Genomic DNA, 26,171 nt, shown 5'->3' on the forward strand with positions numbered 1-26,171 from the left:
ATATATATATATATTAAAAAGTAATGTCGAGTAAAAGGTAAGTAAAAGATAAGGCATTTTAATGGTATGTTATATAAAGATACACACCATGTCCACCTTCGCCTCCTCTACTTATGTCATAATGTCCACCAGATGCTTTTCCATATTTACCGCCAAATCCTCCAGTACTAGATCTGCCTAAAAACATCAAATAATTCAAACTGTCTAAGAAAAAGATAGAACATAAGAAATATTTGCAGAAAAAACACCAATTGCAAGAAAATTTTTTTAATTTGTTAAAATCTCAAAAAATATAAGCAAGGGCATTTTTTTGCACAACATGCGAACAATTAGGATTAAAATCAGCATCCCTCGTGCAATATGATTCGATTCTTATTAATTAAATCTTATGTTTATAGTCTTTTATTCCTCGAGATTCTGGAAATTCTATAAGCAGTTAATATAGGTCCAGTAAATCTTTCTATGCGAATTAGTTATATTGAAAAAATAAGGGGGGGGGGAATTCTGATCACCGAAAGGCGATCACAGGTTACGCATTGGCAAAATGGTTGTTGTCCAATTTATTTTTTTACCCTCTTTATTTGTGTTATTCACCAGAATTAGTATAGAAAACGATCCAGCTTGAACTGTAGGTTAGAAAATTAAAACAATAAAAACAAAAATATGATTTAAATGATGAAATTCTCTTTCATTCACAACTCAAAAATTATTTATGGGATCTGTCTGGTCCCATTTCTAATAAATAAACTCAACAACTTAATGCATAACAAAATTAAAAGTGAAAAAAAGAATCTACAAAAAATTCTCTAACAGCAGCGATCGCCATAGCAACGCATGCAATGACGACGCATGCGCACTGTTTACTATTACTCTTGAACACAGTTGATAAGTGTGATGATGTCCAAATAAGGAGGGCACGCCATCAAACCCAAAACAACACCCATTCTGCCAAAGGGTAATGAATATTCTTATATGGGTAATAAATATTGGTGAATAGTAATCTGTCGATACATACGATATCCAAATTCGCCGCTGCTTGCGTCATATCCTCCAACGGATACCTCATCATCTCCTCCGCCAAATCCTCCACCGTATCCTCCATCACTAGGCATGCCTAAAACATCATGATCATAAGAGAATTAACACTGCTGCCATCACCAATAGTCTGTAGCGTATCTACCACTACAAAAATACAATTCCAATTCACTAGAATATAACACATGATAATTCGATTTTATGAAGGGGTACTTTTTCATAGATGAAGGTTGACATGGTCCATAACAACTCTCCCCACATTAGTGACCCGGACGAGATGTGAACACGCCTACCTTGGCAGAAACGTCCACTACGATTTGAACACACCTACTTCGATGAATGGTCCACATTGAGCAGTTGACTTGATACTTGTGACAGCGACATTGTCCTCCTCACGCTTCTCAGTCTCGATTACACACAACCTATACACTCGACTGCGAATGGCAACACAGGAGCAACCGTGAACTTAATACAGCTATCATGATCAGCACTCAAAAAGTACGGTGATCTTATTACAGCTCTCCCGGCTTCTCACAAAACAGCTTTAAATCAACTAGTGATATTCGTTCATCGAATTCTGTCACAGATATAATTCTGGTGAAGGAGTACTGTAGCGTATCTACCACTACAAAAAATACAATTCCAATTCACTGGTATATGAAACATGTTAACTCGATTTTATGAAGATTCTTTTCATAGATGAAGGTTGACTTTGTCGATATCTGCTCTCCCCACAAGCCTATATTGCAGCTCTAGTGCGACGTAAATAAAGTACCGACCTACCTTTTCACTTTTCGCAAATACGCTATCGCTATCACTTAGCTTACTATGGATATAAGTAGGGATTTACGTTTATCAAATATCGGATTTCGCGCTATTCTTAACCGCTCCCAATAAAAATTGAATATTTTTTACCATCTTAACTTTTGGCCTTCGATAGAGATGTCGACACTATGTTCACCGGAAGGTAAATAGATTCTGCATCCCATTTTTCGTAATTTGGATACACTTAAATTTAGTATTTTATTCTGGAATGGGATTTTTCCTTAATTGGTTCGATTATAACCTAACCAAATTTTATAATTGAGAGAGGGAGTTTTGAATCTGTCGAAATTTCTTTTTTATTTGGTAAATTGACATTCCGGATCACTGCATGTAATGCATGCATATCAAAAATTAATTTAGGATCAGTGAACGTTTTTGAACAGAACCAAAAAAAAAATTAGGATTTTTAAAAAATCAAAATTGGAGATTTGTGAAAATAATGTGAATAGTTAGATTGCTCCCTATATTAAAAAATAGTAAGGATCATGACACTCAAAAAACAGCAGCGTCAGTTTCGGATGTTAAACTTAATGTAGCATTTTCGTTTGCAATGCAAAAATGATATGATTTAGAAACTTGAAAATTCTGAAGTGTGTAAAAAATGTACAGAAGTTATAATGGAATAAAACATTTAGCATTCGATAACTTTTTCCAGAATTATTATGTGTTTAACTTGTAGGTACCATACGGCGCAAATGCCTACTACTAAGAATAAAATCCTCACCACTTGTACAATGTTAGTTTATTTTTACAAATTAGGTATTACTTATGCCTATGGGATATTAATCTCGAGACCTTGCAAATTCTTAAAATTTTAAGTGAATGAGCTGCTAGTCTCATAAAATGAATTAGTCGTGTTGAGAATACGAGAAAAAATATTTCCTTTCTGTTAAAAATTAATACAGCGATACACACCATATTCACCTCCGTCATTGGTGACGTCATAACCTCCATATCCACCTCCAATTTCTCCACTATAACCTCCAGCATCGTCTGAAAACATTAACGTAAAATAATCAAAAATAAAAACGAAAACTGTTTTTTAAATGTACACAAAATATATAATTTATTATGTTTACAAAAATATGTATCTTTCACTTATGTGTAAGATCTGAAAGCCAAAATGCAATAATTATGAATGAAATATCTTGATTTTTCTACAATGCAATTTGATTCTTGATTTGATCGTTAGTATAAACTGGTTGTACTAACGTATACATGATTTTGAAATTCAAAAGCTTGGAAATTTTAAAATAACATGCAACTAGTAGATCAGGTGAAGTAGTAATGCATAGAAAAAAATAGTATGTATCTTTCAGTTATGCATAAGATCTAAAAGCCAAAATGCAATAATTATGAATGGAAATCTAGATTTTTCTGCAATGCAATTTGATTCTTGATTTGATCGTTAGTATAAACTGGTGGCACTAACGTATACATGATTTTGAAATTCAAAAGCTTAGAAATTTTGCAATTTAAAAAATAACATACAACTAATAAATCTGGTGGTAATAATGCATAGAAATCGAAAGAAATATAATTCTTAGAGGTAGAACGAAAAAGTAATTTAACGATAGATACCATATCCATTTTGACCACTGCTTGCTCCATAACCTGCACCAGATGCTTCTCCATGTCCACTGCGATATCCTCCAATGTAACCTCCAGCACCAGACATGCCTAAAAACATTGTATAGAGAGCAAAAAAATATATAGACCACTGTTAATAATTTTTGATCCAATGATCTTCACGTTCTAGGACTCAATCTTAATGGTTCAAGGGGGTGATCGAAAATATGATAATTAATAAGAGCAGATGATAATTTAAGTTACAAAATCTGATACAAAAACGTACTTTCTCTGAATAAACATATCTTTTATTGAACGAATTTGAATTTTGGATCCTCAAACTATATGGGGTGGCCACAATCTCGGACATATGGTCAAATTAGTTTGCTCAGGAGAGGGATCCAAAATTCTTTATATCTCTTGAATTTTTAAACGAATTCAAAAATTTTGGAACACTATTATAGAATTCGTTGATCCAAAGATAATTCCGTTCAAAAAATAAATTTTAGTAAATGTTTACTTGTTTATTATTTTATTTAGTAACAGAGAAATTTTGTATAGTAAGGTATATTGCATAATTTTAAAGTAAGTAATTTTAAATTGCGAGATATAAAATTCGACCGAAATCATTGGAAAAATTCCAGAGAAATTAAAATTTTAAAAATACGACTATTTTTAAAAGTTGATTTCTCAGTAATTATTCTACCGATTTCGCTCAAATTTTGTATTTCGCTATGTAGAATTACAAACTTGAACATAATGCAGAAAATTCCAATGATTCCCAATTTATTAAAATGGTCCTAATGATTCCAATTCAATGATTCTAAATTGAGCATATTACTCTTAGTTTTAGTTCTTAATTTTTTAATTTATTTATATTATTTTTTGAAAACTTAGATTAAAAATTTTTTTTGCGACCCTTCAGATTGGGAACTGTTGGCCTGAGGTGATCTAGTAATGTTAAGAAAACTAAAATAAATATTTTTTACTAGTAAAAAGTAACATAAACAAATAAAAGTATTAGAAGTAACGATACATACCATATCCACCTCCTTTTCCGCTTGCGCTATTATCTCCATGTTTACCCCTATAGCCTCCAAATACGACTATAAACATTAAAAAAAATAATATATATAGGTTGAAAAAAATGGGATTCACAAAATATTAACACCAGTGGCACTCTGGGAAGGTTTTTTGTCCCTGCCAAAAAGTGAAGGCACTTCATGAGTGGCCTACTATGGCCACTCATGAAGCGCAAGTCGGAGGTTTGGTAATATCTTGGTCTGATCTGGAAGGAAGTGTCTTTCAAATTACTATGTGTGGTTGGGAAGAGTTCTTACAAGATTGTTTAGTTGAGTCGTGGTAAATCAAGGGATAGAGCCAATGAGGTGAGTCACAGTGCTGACGTAAGTTATCCTCAGTGGTGGATGGATCATGGGTCCGAGTCTGCTTGTCGTCAGGCTTACCGTGGGAGGTTTTCCTCTCCAAGTAACGCAAATGCGGGTTAGTTCTATTAAAAAAAGTCATCCGCGAAGTCAAATTTCTCATAATACTTGATCATCTGGATTGGGTTCAAAATTACAAGAAATCGAAGTTGAACATTGGTAGCTGTAAACTAAAAGTTCTGTCGGCTGTTTAACAACATTTATAAAATTATAAATATTGTTTAGTTCTGTTCTCACAAGGAATAAAATCTCGAAAAATGTAAGATTCCTACTAGTGGACGCACACCTTCATCAGCAGCAGACCAAGCCAAGAAGTCGACCCTTTTATTGCCTTCTACGGGATCCATTTACAGTGGATCATACATTTGCCTTCTGTCAAGAAGATTAGAAAAATGTCCACGCTAGACTAATGCCCAACCATACTCCAATTAGAGAGGTAACATTTCTGTAGAAACTTTTCTCTTTATATTTTACGATCTATAATTAAGTAAAAATATAATAATACGGAAATTTCTCGTCACTTCTGAAACGTTGTTATGCCTTAAAAATCGGCTTTACGATTGGCTCTATATTATTTTCTATTCCCTGCCTGAGATATTTTACAGTTTACGAAGGAAGTTCAGCTGACCTTTTGATGCGAAATGTTGAGAAAATTTTAAAAAATTGCTCAATTTGGTAGTAAGTAATGGAACGATTCATCCAATTCTAGATGCTCCAACATACATATACTTAGTGCCGCGATGGCTCAGATAGAGCATTCGCTTTCCAATGAGGTGAACCGGGGTTCGATCCCGGCGATGGCTGGTCGATACAAATTCCTCATCTGGCTTACACCGACCACAGTGCTGACGTGAAATATCCTCAGTGGTAGACGGATCATGGGTTAGAGTACCCTTGCCGTCAGGCTAACCGTGGGAGGTTCTCGTGGTATTCCTCTCCATGTAACGTAAATGCCGGTTAGTTCGATCAAAAAGTCCTCCACGAAGGTGAATTTCTCCCAATACGTTCCCAGGCGTTCCCTTGTCTTCTGAATAGGGTTCAAAATGACAAGGCTACGGATTTGAACATTAGTTGTCGTAAATCCGAGAATTGGGTCGGCTGTTTAACGACGGTTATAAAAATATATATATATAAAAAACATACCTATACTTAGGCAGAATTTTATTTGTGATTAGTTTGGGAAAGGCCACATTAGCAAATGATCCAACAATTTTAAATTGCCCAACAAAGTTTAAAACTGGGCTATCGGAAATGATTAGTTTCTCTATGTTCTGTAATGTTTTTTGGTAAGCAAAAAAGTATCCAACGATGCTTCTTCTCAAACTTTCCACTTTCGAATGATTGGGTTTTCACGAATGATCAATTTTTTTTCTATCTTAATTGTACGAAGAGTCCTTTAACAAAAAATTAATTAGAGCAGTAGAGATGATACGAACTCAACCCTAGCTCGGGGTTGTTAGCTGAGAAAAATGTCTCGGCATCGGACTCATGATAAGGTTTTCATTAGCTTTGTCACTACTTTAAACCCAACGTTTCGTTCAGTTATGAAAAAAGTAAAATTTCTAAATTATAAGAAATTACAATGATCTGCTACTTCTGTCCGGTGCCTTTGCTTTACAGTAGCAAAATTTTTATCTTTATCCCATGTTAACTCAGGCTTGGGAGGATTCTAGCTCTAAGTAATCCTATGTATTTCAGGGTCAGGTGGACTTAATTCAAATTTCTTCGAGCCCAAATAGTAAAAATAATTTTAGTAATATTGAATCATTTGCTTAAATATATTTCAAGAAAAGAAACAAATCGCAATTGAATTACATTAGGAAATTTTATACAATTAACGATACAAAAATGAAAAAAAACTTATTATTTATGAACAGTACTATCATGCTACCAACCATATAGGCCATTATTTGCGCCATATGGTCCTACAAGTCCTCTGGGATATCCTTGTCCATTTCCTCCCTTGTAATTTTCTCCCTTGTAATTTCCTCCCTTGAAATTTCCACCAAAACCTCCAAATCCTGCTCTATATTCTCCACTGGATTCTCCGCCGTATCCACCTCCAGATACTGTGCCATATCCTCCTCCAGGTTCACCTCCATATGCTCCACCAGGTCCACCACCATATCCTCCACTGTATTCTCCACCGTATCCACCTTCAAATCCACCTCCATGGACTCCACCATAACCACCTTCAGATCCTACAGCATATCCTATTGCACGAGATCCACCTCCGGATATTACGCCATATATTCCACCTGGTCCAACGAAATATGATGCACCAGGTCCACTGCCATATGTTCCATCGAGTCCATTGCCATATGTTCCATCGAGTCCACTGCCATATGATCCACCAGTTTCACCATTATATGTTCCACCAGGCCCTCCACCATATGCTTCACCATGTTCTCCGCCGTATTCTCCTCCATATCCACCTCCAAATACTACGCCATATCCACCTCCGAATTCTCCCCCATATCCTTCTCCTCCAGATACTACACCGTATCTATCTCCAGAACCTCCTAGATATGCTCCACTGGATCCACCAGCGTATATTCCTGCAAATCCTCCATCGCCTAATGAACCTATAGACATTATTAAATGTAAATACATGCTGTTATGTTACGTAAAACACATTTATAATTTAAATTTTAAAACAAATACTAGTAACAACAAACTGTGAAACTTATTATTGATCACATCATAACAAATATAATTTATTTGGCATTCATTAAATCTCAGGGTAAAATGATAGTGACTATTTTACGTCGCATGTGTGATGAGGAAAGTAACTTTTATTCGATAATAGCTTTAATAAATAATAGGAAGGAATACTACAGGTTATATTCTTTAATTCCATGTACATGTCACATCACCTAAGCACAGGGAAGTATCTGGTTCTATTTTTAAAGCCCAATCTTCCAATGGGTATAGTAGGAACGCACACCATCCAACCATCCGCAGATCGTAATTTTGACCAGAGCCATAGCACGATCAGTCTCCAATCCAGTATCCCCACAGGTATTGATTTGTTATGGGAACTTAGAAGACTTTATAACCCCACGGAGTTTGCGTGCACCAGTCACCATTTTGTACACAGGTCTTCAGCCGTTGGAGATCAAACTCACGTCCTCATGGACATGTGCCAAATGCCTCACCAGCCAGGCTATCCATTTTCACAAAACTTACGCCACTAGATAGAGAATTAAAATCTGCATATTTTGAGAGATAAGTTAATGCAATTAGTGTTTTTCTAAATAAATAATATATTAAACAATATATTAAACAATTAGAGCACTGTTTTTACTATTTAGAACAATTTAAAATTCACTTAAATTGTCAAACAGCTCCTTTAAAACTTACAGATCAGTTGGGTGGTAAAGTCACAATTTTATTTAGTCCTAATTTGTTACAGACAATAGATCAAAAAAATAATCAAGTTAAATTATAGAGTTATGTTACAAGTTAGAGAATTAAATTCTACACAATTTGAGTCATGGATTGATGCCTTTTGCATGCAGAAAATTTATTTCTTCAGAATTAAATTACCAAAGTTAAGGCTAGGGAGTTAGTAAGCAGAAATACTAAGGAAAACTTGCAATTCACTCTTATTGGATATTTCTCGGATAATTTAGGTGCAATTGTCGAAGTTGAAAACAGCAAAAATAGCAATTAGAAATAAATGTAAATGTTAAAAAAAATGACTTACAGTTTTTCAGTCTTAATATTATATTCGATTTGTTATCACATTCGATCATAACCAAATATCAATGTTCGAGAAAAAACAAGATTTACATATTTAAAATAAACTTTAAACTGCATTTACATACTTAAAATAAACTTTAAACTGGTACTGATCCATTGCTTTTCGAGAAAATCCTTCATAATTTGGGGTATATGATGCTTCTCGACGAGAAAAACTCTTCTATTGGTTGTTGGACTTAAAAGAAAATGTTGGTGTTAACCGAAAGAACATCTAAGTTCCGGTTGCAGTTTAGTATATTAAAGCCTAAGGAACTGTAGCTGTTAACCTTCCATTCGTTGGAAATTGTTAAAATATTTTACTAACTTAAATAGATGCTATTGCAATTGATGGATTTTATTAGTTAATTAGCATATTGATTGTGAAAAGGCTTATTTGAAAATTTATTGATGACTTTATCTAGAATGATGTTCTTCACTGTTACTGTCCGTCTTCAAACACGGCGAATCGCTGAGGAGTGTCCGCCGCTTGTCGTGTTAAGACTCTATATTTATTTATTTTTCTTGATTTAAGGTACCCGACAAACATTTTTAAGTCGATTTTGACCAAAATATCAATTTCCTACATTTTATATAAAATAAACCTTGAATCTTTCTCTTACAAATACAGCTCGAGTTTTGTTTCAACGTCAAATAGAACAGAAGTCATGATGATTTAAGGAAACATCTTCGGTAGTTAATAAATTGATAGCAGTGTCTTTTTTTTTGACATTTTTCTCAAAACTCATTTTTTTGTTTATTTTTCTTCATTCTAAAAGAAATATCTAAAAATATATTATTTGAAATTACTTGAAATTTTGTATGAATGTTTTCTACACACAATATCGAAATAGACTATAGAATAGTGGATTAAGCTATTATTTTTATGTTGTACAGCAAAAATAAAAATAATTAATCCCAATTTTTGGCCCTTATAACAAAATAAGTTTTCAATTTTTGCTGTAAAATATCTAAATATAAATATTATATCCAATCCTTAGTTTATTGTCTAAGTTGATTTTCATCAGTATTATAAAGCACGAGTAATCCAAGAATATTAAATTTTAATGAAAGCATGTAATTTTGGATCTTTTTGGGGCTTTTTTTTCCACTCATGTTACTTTTTAAAAACTTTTTTCTTAGTATTTTTTTTACGTTCATACGATGTTTTAGTGTATAATGCATGCATAAATCTAAATTAAAAATTTCTAAATTAAAATTTTAAAGATTTTGTCTCTGAAGGTACCTTAAATTAAAATAATATTGAACATCTATATATTTCAGTGTAGAATTTAAATTCGTTTTGGATATTCACAAAATAACCAAATCATGTATTCTTTACACTAGAGCTTCACATAGTTCATTTAACTATTAGTTCATTAAACTATTAATGTAAACATTTAATTCCTTGCGATTGTTGAAATTTGTGGGACTAGGCACGCCTAACCACTATGAAGATCAGATTCCGTTCTATCATTCACAATCCTGTGAATCAATTAGAAAAAATAGTTAAAATAATTTTGAATCACTTGCTTAGATAAATTTCTGGGAAATAAAATTAGATGGTATTAATCAAATATTCGTATTTAGCGATATTAAAATAAGTCTCTCTCTTTTTGTAATGAGCTCTATGATGCTACCAACCATATTCACCCATGCTTGCACCATATGCTCCACCAGATTCACCATCATATGCTCCATCAAGTCTACCATCATATGTACCGCCAATCTCTCCACCATATCCACCTCCATATGCTCCACCAGCACCTCCACCATCTCCAGTGGCAGGTAATGAACCTATAAACATTATTAAAAGTCAAAACAGGCTTCTCCACTTTTCAATGTTCTACGAAACACATTTACAATTCTAATTTGTAAACGAGTAGCAAAAATAAATTACAAAACTTTTTATAATTGCATTATGATAAATATAATCTATTTGTCAGTCGTCAAATCATTGTGTATAATGATTGTGACTAATTAACGTTACTTGAGAGATTAAAAAAATTTTATCGGAGGATGCATATTCTCTAAGCGTTAACAGAAATTATGACGAAATACTAAAAACAATATTCCTTACATCCACGCCCATCTCCTCCGTAATCATTCCAATAAATCAAAATTCAAAATAAAAATAGTTTAAATAATATTGAATCACTTCTATAAATTTCAAGAAAATAAAAGGAAATTAAAAAATATAATGAAATGGAAAAAAATGAAATGAAATAAATTAAAATTAATAAAAATTTGCATGTTTCACGATATAAAAATAAAGCAACACTCTTTTTGTAAACAGTACTAAGACACTGCCCACGATATCCGCCAGTGCTTGAGCCATATGTTGCATCAGATCCACAGCCACATTCTCCACCAAATCCATCGCAATCTCCTACTCCAGCTCCGTTTTTATAAGTTCAAAGAGATCCCCCGTCGTATGATTCTTTCAATCCTTTACCACATTCTGCTCCAAATCCATCTCCTACTCCAGCTCCGTTTTTATAAGTTCAAAGAGATCCCCTATCGTATGATTCTTTCAATCCTTTACCACATACTGCTCCAAATCCATCGCCATCTTCTACTCCAGATCCGTTTTTATAAGTTCAAAGAGATCTCCTGTCGTATGATTCTTTCAATCCTTTACCACATTCTGCTCCAAATCTACCATTACGTTCACCTGATCCTGCAAATTCGTTGAGAAGAAATGTGTATTTGAAAATTTATTTTGAAAATTTATTAATTTCATCATCTGGATTTCTTGATCTTATCATCTGAAGGTATTCTGAAGTCTGAACTTCATCTGTTCTTTACAGTTGTATTGTTAGGGTCCGTCACATTACACGGGGAAATACTGAAGATAAGATCGTCTCACGAGCTAAATATCTATATTTTATTTATTTGTTAAATTAGTTTAAAATAATGGTAAGTAATAATTATATAGTTATAAATGGAATCTAAGCAAGATTTTTGCAAAATAACAATTAACGCAATTATTTTTTACATAAGCGCGTTACATAGTATTTTTTCAAACCATTATGTAAAATAAAATTCTTGGGGATGTTTAAAGATTGCAGGAGCTGGGCATGTCTTACAACTACAGAGGTCAGAATTCATTTCATCATTCACAATCATGTGAGATAAGCGAAACTAGAAGAAAAATAATTTAAAGAGTATTGAATAAATTGGTTACATTAATTTCAGGAAAATAAAATTAAATGGCGCTAGTAAAGCTTACATATTTATTGAAATAAAAATAAAATAATCTTTTTTGTAAAGAGTTCTATGATGCTACCCACCATATCCACCAAACATGACACCATATGCTCCACCAGGTACAAGACCATATGCTCCACCAGGTGCAAAGTCATATGCTCCACCAGGAACAACGTCATATGCTCCATCAGGTCCAATGCCATATGATCCATCAAAGGCTCCACCAGGTTCAACACCATATGCCCCACCAGGTCTACCATCATGTGTTCCACCGAATCCTCCGTCATATACAGGACCGAATCCTCCGCCATATTCTCCTCTTCCTGATACAACCCCAAATACGCCAGAATATCCTTCTCCAAATCCAACTCCGAATCCTCCACCATATTCGTCCCCAGATGCATCACCATATAATCCACCAGTTCTACCATCATATCCTCCGCCAGATCCATCACCATACGCCCCACTAAATCCACCACTATATGGTCCACCTCGTCCAAACCCATATGCTTCAACCATTTCCTCGCCATATGCCCCACCAAATTCTCCTCCATACCCATCTCCGAATCCTCCTCCAATCTCCGATACTGCAGAAAATATACTTCCAGAATCCTCAGCATATGCTCCACTTGGTTCCCCACCATATGCTCCAAATGTTCCATCACCATAAGCTCCAACGTCATATGCTCCACCTGGCACACCGATATATGCTCCATTAGAACCAACGTCATATGCTCCCTCTGGTCCAGTACCATATATTCCACCAGATCCACCACCATACATTCCTCCAGGTAAACCACCGTATGTTCCACTTGGTCCAACACCATATGAGCCATCAGATACAACGCCAAAAGCCCCACCAGATCCAGCACCATATGTTCCACCAGGTCTACCACCATATGCTTCACCAGGTCTACCACCATGTGTTCTTCCAGGTCCAACGCCATATGTTCCTAGGCTGTATGCGTCACCAGAAGCAACCCCAAACGCCCCACCATATGTTCCGTGTCCACTTTCATACGCTCCACCAGGTACACCAACATATGCTCCACCAGGTCCACCGCCATACGCTCCTCCTTGTCCACCGTCAAATGCTGAACCAGGGCTTTCACCATATGAACCACCAATTCCCCTGCCATGTGCTCCTCCAGGTCCAATTCTATTAGCTCCCCCATATGACCTGCCAGGTCCACCATTATATGGCCCTCCAGGTCCACCACCATGTGACCCTCCAGGTCCATCCCCATATGTTCCACCTGGTCCTCCGCCAGTAGGTCCACCCCCATATGCTCCAAAAGGTCCTCCACCAAATGATCCTACAGGTCCACCAGGTACACCGCCAGCACCAGGCCTTCCAGGTCCAGTGCCATAGGCTCCACCAAGTCCTCCCGGTCCACCTCCATTAGCTCCTCCACCATATGACCCTCCATGTCCACCACCATATGCTCCACCAGATACAACGCCAAAAGACCCACCAAATTCTCCACCATATGTTCCAGCAAGTCCAGTGTCGTATGCTCCAGAAGTGCCACCGCCATATGCTCCACCTGGTCCATCTCCAATAGCCCCATTACGTCCACCACCAAATGACCCTCCAAATCCACCAGGTCCAAAGCCAGGTCCAGTGCCATAGGCTCCGGCAGGTCCACCACCATATGCTCCTCCTGGTCCACCGCCATATGCTGGATCAGGTTTTTCACCATATGAACCACCAATACCCTTGCCATGTGCTCCTCCAGGTCCAACTCCATTAGCTCCACCATATGATCCTCCAGGTCTACCTCCCCCATCAGGTCCAACGCCGTATGCTCCACCAAGTCCAGTGCCATAGGCTCCAGCAGGTCCACCGCCATATGCTCTTCCTGGTCCACCGCCATATGTGGAATCAGTTCTTTCACCATAAGAGCCTCCAATTCCCTTCCCATGTGCTCCTCCAGGTCCAGCTCCATTAGGTCCACCACCATGTGGCCCTCTAGGTCCACCACCATATGCTCCACCAGTACCACCGCCATATGTTCCACCAGGTCGGGCACCATATGATCCTCCGGGTCCACCAGGTACACCGCCACCACCAGGTCCACCAGGTCCAACGCCGTATGTTCCACCAGATCCAACGCCAGGTACAACGCCGAAAGCCCCACTAAATCCTCCACCATATGTTCCAGCAAGTCCAGTGCCGTATGCTCCAGCAGGACCACCGCCATTTGCTCCACCAGGTCCAACTTCATATGCTCCACCACCATATGACCCTCCAGTTCCACCACCATATGACCCTCCAGGTCCACCACCATATGCTCCACCAGGAACAACGCCAAAAGCCCCACCAAATCCTCCCCCATATGTTTCAACAAGTCTAGTGCCGTATGCTCCAGCAGGACCATCGCCATATGCTCTACCTGGTCCACCTCCATTAGGTCTACCACCATATGCTCCTCCAGGTCCACCACTATGTGACCCTCCAGGTCCACCACCATTAGGTCCACCACCATATGCTCCAAAAGGTCTTCCATCATACGATCCTCCAGGTCCACCAGGTACACCGCCAGCACCAGATCCACCAGATTCAACGCCATATGTTCTACTGCCAAATGAGACTCCAGATACAACGCTAAAAGCCCCACCATATCCTCCACCATATGAACCACCAATTCCTCCGGCATGTGCTCCTCCAGGTCCAACTCCATTAGCTCCACCACCATATGCACCACCAGGTCCACCACCAAGTGATCCTCCAAGTACACCAGGTATACCGCCACCGCCAGGTCCATCGCCATATGCTCCACCTGGTGCACCTCCATTAGGTCCACCTCCATATGCTCCACTGGATCCACCACCATATGATCCTCCAGGTCCACCAGGTCCGGCGCCATATGCTCCACTAGTTCCACCAACATATGATCCTCCTGGGCCACCAGAAACACTGCCACCACCAGGTCCATCGCCATATGCTCCACCTGGTCCACCTTCATTAGGTCCACCCCCATATGCTCCACCTGGTCCACCACCATATGCTCCGAAAGGTCCTCCACCATATGATCCTCCAGGTTCACCACCATATGACCCTTCCGGTCTTCCACCATATGCTCCACCAGGTCCACCACCATGTGACCCTCCAGGTCCACCCCCATATGTTCCACCTGGTCCACCTCTAGTAGGTCCACCACCATATGCTCCAGAAGGTCCTCCACCATATGATCCTCCAGGTCCACCAGGTACACCGCCAGCACCAGGCCCTCCAGGTCCAGTGCCATAGGCTCCACCAAGTCCTCCTGGTCCACCTCCATTAGCTCCTCCACCATATGACCCTCCATGTCCACCACCATATGACCCTCCAGGTTCACCACCATATGACCCTCCCGGTCTTCCAAATGCTCCACCAGGTCCACCACCATGTGCTTCATTAGGAACAACGCTAAAAGACCCACCAAATCCTCCACCATATATTCCAGCAAGTCCAGTGCCGTATGCTCCAGCAGGACCATAGCCATTAGGTCCACCTCCATATGCTCCACCAGGTCCACCACCATATAATCCTCCAGTTCCACCAGGTCCACCGCCATATGCTCCACCAGCATATGACCCTCCTGGTCCAATTGTTCCACCTCCACCACCAGATCCGTCGCCGTATGCTCCACCATGTCCTGCACCATAGGCTCCAGCAGGTCCACCGCCATATGCTCCTCCTAGTCCACCGCCGTATGCTCCTCCAGGTCCACCGCCGTATGCTCCTCCTGGTCCACCGCCATACGCTGAATCAGGTCTTGTGCCATATGAACCACCAATTCCTCCGGCATGTGCTCCTCCAGGTCCAACTCCATTAACTCCACCACCATATGCTCCACCAGGTCCACCACCATATAATCCTCCAAGTCCGGCGCCATATGCTCCACCAGGTCCAACGCCGTATGCTCCACCAGGTCCAGCCCCATTAGGTCCACCTCCATATGGTCCGCCACTTCCACCACCATATGATCTTCCTGGTCCACCAAGTACACCAATACCACCAGGCCCGCCAGTTTCAAAGCCGTATGCACCACCAGGACCACTGCCATATATTCCTCCTGGCCCACCAGGAACACCGCCACTGCCTGGTCCACCTCCATTAGGTTCACCACCATATGCTCCACCTGGTCCAGCGCCATATGATCTTCCGGGTCCACCAGGTACACCACCAGCGCCAGATCCACCAGATTCAACGCCATAGGTTCTACTGCCAAATGAGACTCCAGATACAACGCTAAAAGCCCCACCATATCCTCCACCATATGAACCACCAATTCCTCCGGCATGTGCTCCTCCAGGTCCAACTCCATTAGCTCCACCACCATATGCACCACCAGGTCCACCACCAAGTGATCCTCCAAGTACACCAGGTATACCGCCACCACCAGGTCCATCGCCATATGCTCCACCTGGTGCACCTCCATTAGGTCCACCTCCATATGCTCCACTGGATCCACCACCATATGATCCTCCAGGTCCACCAGGTCCGGCGCCATATGCTCCACTAGTTCCACCAACATATGATCCTCCTGGGCCACCAGAAACACTGCCACCACCAGGTCCATCGCCATATGCTCCACCTGGTCCACCTTCATTAGGTCCACCCCCATATGCTCCACCTGGTCCACCACCATATGCTCCGAAAGGTCCTCCACCATATGATCCTCCAGGTTCACCACCATATGACCCTTCCGGTCTTCCACCATATGCTCCACCAGGTCCACCACCATGTGACCCTCCAGGTCCACCCCCATATGTTCCACCTGGTCCACCTCCAGTAGGTCCACCACCATATGCTCCAAAAGGTCCTCCACCATATGATCCACCAGGTACACCAGGTACACTGCCAGCACCAGGCCCTCCAGGTCCAGTGCCATAGGCTCCACCAAGTCCTCCTGGTCCACCTCCATTAGCTCCTCCACCATATGACCCTCCATGTCCACCACCATATGACCCTCCAGGTTCACCACCATATGACCCTCCCGGTCTTCCAAATGCTCCACCAGGTCCACCACCATGTGCTTCATTAGGAACAACGCTAAAAGACCCACCAAATCCTCCACCATATATTCCAGCAAGTCCAGTGCCGTATGCTCCAGCAGGACCATCGCCATTAGGTCCACCTCCATATGCTCCACCAGGTCCACCACCATATAATCCTCCAGGTCCACCAGGTCCACCGCCATATGCTCCACCAGATCCACCAGCATATGACCCTCCTGGTCCAATTGTTCCACCTCCACCACCAGATCCGTCGCCGTATGCTCCACCAGGTCCTGAACCATAGGCTCCAGCAGGTCCACCGCCATATGCTCCTCCTGGTCCACCGCCGTATGCTCCTCCTGGTCCACCACCGTATGCTCCTCCTGGTCCACCGCCATACGCTGAATCAGGTCTTGCACCATATGAACCACCAATTCCTCCGGCATGTGCTCCTCCAGGTCCAACTCCATTAACTCCACCACCATATGCTCCACCAGGTCCACCACCATATAATCCTCCAGGTCCGGCGCCATATGCTCCACCAGGTCCAACGCCGTATGCTCCACCAGGTCCAGCCCCATTAGGTCCACCTCCATATGGTCCGCCACTTCCACCACCATATGATCTTCCTGGTCCACCAAGTACACCAATACCACCAGGCCCGCCAGTTCCAATGCCGTATGCACCACCAGGTCCACTGCCATATATTCCTCCTGGCCCACCAGGAACACCTCCACTGCCTGGTCCACCTCCATTAGGTCCACCACCATATGCTCCACCTGGTCCAGCACCATATGATCTTCCGGGTCCACCAGGTACACCGCCAGCACCAGATCCACCAGATTCAACGCCATATGTTCTACTGCCAAATGAGACTCCAGATACAACACTAAAAGCCCCACCATATCCTTCACCATATGAACCACCAATTCCTCCGGCATGTGCTCCTCCAGGTCCAACTCCATTAGCTCCACCACCATATGCACCACCAGATCCACCACCAAGTGATCCTTCAAGTACACCAGGTATACCGCCACCACCAGGTCCATCGCCATATGCTCCACCTGGTGCACCTCCATTAGTTCCACCACCATATGCTCCACTGGTTCCACCACCATATGATCCTCCAGGTCCACCAGGTCCGGCGCCATATGCTCCACTAGTTCCACCAACATATGATCCTCCTGGCCCACCAGAAACACCACCACCACCACCAGGTCCATTGCCATATGCTCCACCTGGTCCACCTTCATTAGGTCCACCCCTATATGCTCCACCTGGTCCACCACCATATGCTCCGAAAGGTCCTCCACCATATGATCCTCCAGGTTCACCACCATGTGACCCTCCCGGTCTTCCACCATATGCTCCACCAGGTCCACCACCATGTGACCCTCCAGGTCCACCCCCATATGTTCCACCTGGTCCACCTCCAGTAGGTCCACCACCATATGCTCCAAAAGGTCCTCCACCATATGATCCACCAGGTACACCAGGTACACTGCCAGCACCAGGCCCTCCAGGTCCAGTGCCATAGGCTCCACCAAGTCCTCCTGGTCCACCTCCATTAGCTCCTCCACCATATGACCCTCCATGTCCACCACCATATGACCCTCCAGGTTCACCACCATATGACCCTCCCAGTCTTCCAAATGCTCCACCAGGTCCACCACCATGTGCTTCATTAGGAACAACGCTAAAAGACCCACCAAATCCTCCACCATATATTCCAGCAAGTCCAGTGCCGTATGCTCCAGCAGGACCATCGCCATTAGGTCCACCTCCATATGCTCCACCAGGTCCACCACCATATAATCCTCCAGGTCCACCAGGTCCACCGCCATATGCTCCACCAGATCCACCAGCATATGACCCTCCTGGTCCAATTGTTCCACCTCCACCACCAGATCCGTCGCCGTATGCTCCACCAGGTCCTGCACCATAGGCTCCTGCTGGTCCACCGCCATATGCTCCTCCTGGTCCACCGCCATATGCTCCTCCTGGTCCACCGCCATATGCTCCTCCTGGTCCACCGCCATATGCTCCTCCTGGTCCACCGCCGTATGCTCCTCCTGGTCCACCGCCATACGCTGAATCAGGTCTTGCACCATATGAACCACCAATTCCTCCGGCATGTGCTCCTCCAGGTCCAACTCCATTAACTCCACCACCATATGCTCCACCAGGTCCACCACCATATAATCCTCCAGGTCCGGCGCCATATGCTCCACCAGGTCCAACGCCGTATGCTCCACCAGGTCCAGCGCCATTAGGTCCACCTCCATATGGTCCGCCACTTCCTCCACCATATAATCCTCCTGGTCCACCATGTACACCGCCACCACCAGGCCCACCAGTTCCAACGCCGTGTGCTTCACCAGGTCCACTGCCATATATTCCTCCTGGCCCTCCAGGAACACCGACACTGCCTGATCCGCCTCCATTAGATCCACCACCATATGCTCCACCTGTTCCAGCGCCATATGATCTTCTGGGTCCACCAGGTGCACCGCCAGCACCAGATCCACCAGATTCAACGCCATATGTTCCACTGCCAAATGAGCCTCCAGATACAACGCTAAAAGCCCCACCAAATCCTCCACCATATGAACCACCAATTCCTCCGGCATGTGCTTCTCCAGGTCGAACTCCATTAGCTCCACCACCATATGCTCCACCAGGTCCACCACCATATGATCCTCCAAGTCCACCAGGTACACCGCCTGCACCAGGCCCTCCAGGTCCAATGCCGTATGCTCCACCAAGTCCAGCGCCTTTAAGTCCACCGGTATATGCTCCACCAGGTCCTCCACCGTATGATCTTCCAGGTCCACCAGGTTCACCAGGTACCCCGAAAGCACCAGGCCCTCCAGGTCCAGCGTGATATGGAGCTGGTCCAGGTCCTCCTCCATTAGCTCTACCACCATATGACCCTCCAATTCCAAAACCATATGATCCTCCAGGTCCACCAGGTCCGGCGCCATATGCTCCACCAGGTTCAACATCATATGCTCCCGCAGATCCACCGCCATATATTCCTCCTGGCCCACCAAGTACACCACCACCACCAGACCCACCAGGTCCACCTCCATATGCTCCACCAGATCCATCGCCATATGCTGAATCAGGTCTTACACCATATGAACCTCCAATTCCTCCGGAATGTGCTGCTCCAGATCCAACTCCATTAAATCCACCACCATATGCTCCACCGGATCCGCCACCATATGATCCTCCTGGTCCACCATGTATACCGCCACCACCATGCCCACCAGATCCAGCGCCATTAGGTCCACCTCCATATGCTCCTGCAGGTCCACCACCATATGATCCTCCAGGTCCAGCAGGTATACCGCCACCACCAGGCCCACCTGGTCCAACGCCGTATGCTCCACCAGGTCCAAAGCCATATTTTCCACCAGGTCCAACGTCATATGCTCCAGCAGATCCACCGTCATATATTCCTCCTGGCCCACCAGGTACACCGCCACCATCAGGTCCAACACCATATGCTCCACCAGGTAAAACGCCAAAAGCCCCTCCAAATCCTCCACCATATGCTCCAACAAGTCCAGTGCCGTATGCTCCAGCAGGACCACCGCCATATGCTCCACCTGGTCCACCTCCATTAGGTCCACCAACATATGCTCCACCAGGTCCAGCACCATATGACCCTCCAGGCTCACCACCATATGATCCTCCAGGTCCACCAGGTACACGGCCACCACCAGGCCCACCAGGTCCAACCCCATATGCTCCACCAGGTCCAACACCATATGATCCTCCTTGTCCGCCAGGTACACCACCAGTACCAGACCCACCAGATTCAACGCCATATGTTCCACTGCCATATGAGCCTCCAGATACAACGCTAAAAGTCCCACCATATGTTCGAGCGAATCCAGTGCCATATGCACCAGCACGATCACCGCCATGTGCTGCTCCTGGTCCATCTCCAATAGCTCCATTACGTCCACCGCCATATGCTCCACCAGATCCACCACCATATGACCCTCCAGGTCTAATTGTTCCTCCTCCAGGTCCATCGCCATGTGCACCACCAGGTCCTGAGCCATAGGCTCCAGCAGGTCCACCGCCATATGCTCCTCCTGGTCCACGGCCATATGCTGAATCAGGTCTTGCGCCATATGAACCACCAATTCCCCCTGCAAGTGCTCCTCCAGGTCCAACTCCATTAGTTCCACCACCATATGACCCTCTAGGTTTACCACCATATGCTCCATCATTTGCTCCACCACCAGGTAAAATGCCAAACGCCCCACCAAATCCTCCACCATATGCTCCAGTAAGTCCATTGCTGTATGCTTTAGTAGGACCATGACCATATGCTCCTCCTGGTCCACCTCCATTAGGTCCAACTCCATATGCTCCACCAGGAGCACCGCCATATGCTCCACCAGGTCCAACGCCATATGCTCCAGAAGATCCACCACCATATATTGCTCCTGGCCCACCAGGTACACCGCCACCACCATGTCCATCGCCATATGCTCCAATAGGTAAAACGCCGAAAGCCCTACCAAATCCTCCTCCATATGTTCCACCAAGTCCCGTGCCATATGCATCAGCACGACCACCGCCATATGCTCCACCAGATCCACCACCATATGACCCTCCAGGTCCAATTGTTCCACCTCCACCACCTGGTCCTGCGCCATAGGATCCAGCAGGTCCACCGCCATATGCTCCACCAATTCCTCCAGCATATGCCCCTCTAGGTCCAACTCCACTAGCTCCACCTCCATATGCTCCACTAGGTCCATCACCATGTGATCTTCCAGGTACACCAGGTACACCGTTACCACCAGGCACACCAGGTCCAACGCCGTATGCTCCACCAGGTCCAGCGCCGTATGCTCCACCAGAGTCAACGCCATATGCTCCAGCAAATCCACTGCCATGTATTCCTCCTGGCCCACCAGGTACCCCACCACCACCAGATCCAACGCCATAAGTCCCACCAAATCCTCCACCATATTCTCCAGCAAGTCCTGTGGCGTATGCTCCAGCTGGATTAGCGCTATATGCTCCACCTGGTCCACCTCCATTAGGTCCACCACCATATGCTCCTACAGGTCCTGCACTATATGACCCTATAGATGCACCACCATATGATCCTCTAGATCCTCCAGGTCCAACGCCATGCCATCCACCAGCTCCAGCTCCATATGCTCCGGCAGATCCACCACCAGATGCTCCACCATGTACACCACCAAAAGTCCCACCAAATCTTCCACCATATGTTCCCGCCAGTGCAGTGCCATACGCTCCACCAGGTTTACCACCATATATTCCAGCAAGTCCAGTGCCGTATGCTCCAGCAGGACCACTGCCGTATGCTCCAGCAGGACCACCGCCATATGCTCCACCTGATCCACCTCCATTACGTCCACCACCATATCCTCCACCATGTCTAGCACCATATGACCCCCCAGGTCCACCACCATATGATAATCCAGGTACACCAGGTACTCCGCCTATACCAGGCCCACCAGGTCCAACGCCGTATGCTCCACCAGGTCCAGCACCATATGCTCCAGCAGGTCCAACACCATACGATACTCCAGGTCCACCAGGTACATTGCCACCTTCAGGCCCACCCAATTCAATGCCATATGTTCCACCGCTATATGAGCCTCTAGATACAGCGCCATATGCTCCACCAGATATCTTTCCTGAAACTTGGATATACGCTCCTCCTGGTCCACCACCATATGATTTACCAGTCTTACCACCATATGCTCCACCAGATAAACCACCATATGTTCCACCAGATAAGCCACCATATGATCCACCTGGTCCACTCCCATATGTTCCTCGAGGTCCACCGCTGTATGCTCTTCCAGGTCCACCACCATATGACCCTCCAGGTCTATCGCCATATGATCCACCTAGTCCAACGCCATATGCTCTACCAGATACAATGCCATGTGCCCCACCAAATACCCCGCTATCTGCTCCACTAGGTTCACCTCCATCAGCTCCATTAGGTACACCACCATATGCTCCACCAGGTCCACCACCATGCGTTCCTCCAGGTCCAATGCTATGTGTCCCACGAGGTACACTGCCATACCCTCCACCATATGCTTTACTGAATCCTCCAGCAGCTAACGAACCTATAAATAGTATTAAAAATAAATACAGTTTGCTCTACGTTTTAATTTTATATAAAATACTTATACAATTTTAAATTAATAATTAGATTCAATAATGAGATACGAAACTTATTAACACCTATCAAATTAATTGTCATTTATCGGGTCTTTGTTTGCGTGTTACACGATTGTGATTATTTGATGTCACTTGTGAGGTGAAATGTTTAACTTTTTTCGAATAATGCAAAGGAAAATAAATTTAAATGGTAATTGATTAATTTTCGTAAAATTTACATATTTAATGATTAAAAAAGATTTATTTGTTAAGTGCAAAAAAAAACTATTTGAAAAAGTTGCTATCCATTGTATCAGTCAATGCTCACTCCATATCCGCCACCGGAACTTTACAGAACAATGCAAAAAGGGGAAGAAAAGAAAATAATAATAAAAATAAAATAACAAAAAACTGGAAAAAAAATTTCAAATTTTGAAAAATTTATAACCTTAAAATTTAAATTTTAAAAAGTCTGGAAATTAAAAGATATAATCAGCTCACACGATTATATCCGCGAAAAAAGAGTGCTTTCTAACATTGCATCAATATAGCCAAAGCAAAATATATCAATGCAATAATGTGAGAAGCACTCAAAATTTTACAAAAAAATTTCAACAAATAAAATAGAGCACAATAAGTAAAAATATTTCGTAAAAACAGAAAATAAAATATAAAGAAAATACAGAAGTGAACATGAAATGAAAACTATAAAGCGAATTCAAATGAACTTACATGAACGGAAAATTTCTTAAGAATGATTTCAAATACTTTCGTAGCAAGATTGCCAGATTGCAAAAAATGAAAACAAAAGCGTAAATCGTGCTAAAAGCGTAACTAGGGGAGTTTTGTATTAAAGTGCGTTCTTGCTGCATTACTGAAGCGCGTTTGATTTGTTAGTTGCCAAGGATGGACCTGAAAATGGATGTACGCAAGGTAATATTATACTGGATAATTTAAAGAAGTGGACAATCAACAATATTAGAAAATAAATATTTATTTAAGAAATAAAGAAAAAAATATATAAAATAGAAAAGAGAAAGAAACATGAATTGCCTGTTTTCCCCATAGTTTTAGCCGCGGATTTGCCCGAAATGGATTTGCACATTTATATATATATATATATATATATACACACACACACTCGATTCATAATTTTTTCATTTTCCTCAGTGTACTTTAGACAATATACAATATTTCACGCATTGCTTAATTTTGGAAAAATCCAGAGCATTTTAAAAAGATAAAATTAATGTACTCATTAATAATTTAGTTTGCGCATTGTGTAGTATTACTATGTATTAAGGCTAAATGCTGCTCTTAAGTAATAGCGATAATTTCAATAAATCTTTGAGTTTTGCTATCAAAATTGAAAATGAATTTATCTGGGATGCGAGTATTGCTATCGTAAGTGTAACATAATATTCAAAAATATGATGCTAAGCTATAAATCACAAACAATCAAAATAAAATGAGAGGCCACATAGTACAGATTAAGGAAAATAGTATTAAAAAACTTTAATTAATATAAATTTGATTTGATGTAATACAAAATTAAAATAGTCATGTTATTGCGAATTAATTTAAACATTAGAGTAAAAGAATTAATTATTCATTTGATTTCACTTGTAAAAGATAAAAAATAAATTTGTGAAAATTCATGAAAAATATAAATATGTGCTTCAAAATGTAAAATGTTATTCAAATAATGCTACACACCATGTCCACTACTACCCATGCTTGTGCCATATCCTGTTCCATATTTGCCAGGACCTACCCAACCTGCATATAATATTAAAATAACAATTATAATGACGGTTTCACAAAATAACATAAAACAAAAAAAACTTTTTTTATTGTAAAAAAGAATATATAAAAGAAATTGCAGCAATTATTATTAAATTCATATTTTTTTCAAGTACTCAGGCTGTTCAAAGAAGAAGTGACTAAAAGTTATCTTTTAGGTCAAAAAGTAACTTTAATTCAATTAACAATAAATAAAGAAACGGAAATTTTTAATTACTACAGATATTTTTTTTAAACATTCGCAAAAATTTTTAGCCTTCGTTTCTGTCTACTGTTTCATAATTTTTTTTTTATTTCATCAACTTGCTTTTCTCAAAATTACATACATAATCTAAATTTCCCTTAAATATTCAATTGGGTCAAGATCTGGTGAGTTAGCTGTTCACTGTAGCTCTGTTGGAGTTCTTCTAGCCAGATCTTAGTTGATTTTTTAAATGATAAAGTTAAATATTCTTGAAAAGTAAAATTATCCCCAAAAAAAGTTTTCAGACGGTGGAGTCATGCAGTGCTCGAAACTATCTTATATCGGAATAAGCCTTTTCTTTGAAGATACATCATACCCTTCAATGTACATTTGATCTCATTCATAATATCACACTAACTGCGAATTTTACCAAACGTTTAAGGCACATTTTTTTAAATGATTCCTGTTTTATTCCTTACACAAGAGTACCTCGAGTGCCATAGGACACATAGAACATATACTTTCATCACTAAATAATATTTTTTTCCAATTCTGCAAGCCCTATAACAATCATCCATGCAAGCTCTTGTTTAAATGTCATAAGTAGCCTCGTTTTTGGAAGACGAAATTAGAATTCAAATTTATGATGACGTCTATTTCGAACTTTTTTTTCTTCTTACCATTTCCAATGCAAAATTATAATCGTTCAAAATTATAATCGTACCAAAATAATTTTAACCGTTCAATCGACGATTTAATTTTCCAACAAGATTTAGCTTCAACTCATATATCAAAATCAACACCGCTCTGACTGTAGCAATGGCAAAATTATAGTACTACCGTCAGTGGCTAATCCAAATCTTAAGTAAAAATGAAATTTATGGAGGATATTAATGAAAGAACTGCAAGAAGTTGCTTCTACAAACAAAACTGAATTAGTGGAAATCATTAAGTCTACTTAGGCTAATGTGACCACAAAAAAAGACTGCATACATTCATCAATGATTTAATTTTCCAACAAGATTTAACTTCCCCTCATACATCAAAATCAACTTAGATCTGATAGGAGGAAACGGCAAAATTATTAGCACTACCGTGAGTGGCTAATTCAAATCTTAAGCGAAATGAAATTTATGGAGAATATTAATGAAAAAAATTACAAGAAGTTTCTCCAGCAAACAAAATGTCTAGCACCATAT

The 26,171-nt window shown here is 41.7% G+C and overlaps 1 protein-coding gene across 1 annotated transcript in view; it reads right to left on the bottom strand.

Moving 5' to 3' along the window:
- LOC110283490 (fibroin heavy chain-like) overlaps nucleotides 1-26,171 on the bottom strand; it is a 53,764-nt gene that overhangs the window by 20,432 nt on the left and 7,161 nt on the right. Inside the window, exons 3-11 of the mRNA XM_071185860.1 lie at nucleotides 24,702-24,764; nucleotides 11,909-22,951; nucleotides 10,260-10,412; nucleotides 6,770-7,459; nucleotides 4,470-4,535; nucleotides 3,442-3,540; nucleotides 2,776-2,853; nucleotides 1,016-1,114; nucleotides 88-177 (exon numbers count right to left, since the gene is read on the bottom strand). Coding sequence (XP_071041961.1) covers nucleotides 88-177; nucleotides 1,016-1,114; nucleotides 2,776-2,853; nucleotides 3,442-3,540; nucleotides 4,470-4,535; nucleotides 6,770-7,459; nucleotides 10,260-10,412; nucleotides 11,909-22,951; nucleotides 24,702-24,764 — 12,381 coding nt within the window. The remainder of the gene's footprint in view (nucleotides 1-87; nucleotides 178-1,015; nucleotides 1,115-2,775; nucleotides 2,854-3,441; nucleotides 3,541-4,469; nucleotides 4,536-6,769; nucleotides 7,460-10,259; nucleotides 10,413-11,908; nucleotides 22,952-24,701; nucleotides 24,765-26,171) is intronic.

The sequence above is a fragment of the Parasteatoda tepidariorum genome, chromosome 9, assembly GCF_043381705.1.
Source record: "Parasteatoda tepidariorum isolate YZ-2023 chromosome 9, CAS_Ptep_4.0, whole genome shotgun sequence".
Lineage (NCBI taxonomy): Eukaryota > Metazoa > Arthropoda > Arachnida > Araneae > Theridiidae > Parasteatoda > Parasteatoda tepidariorum.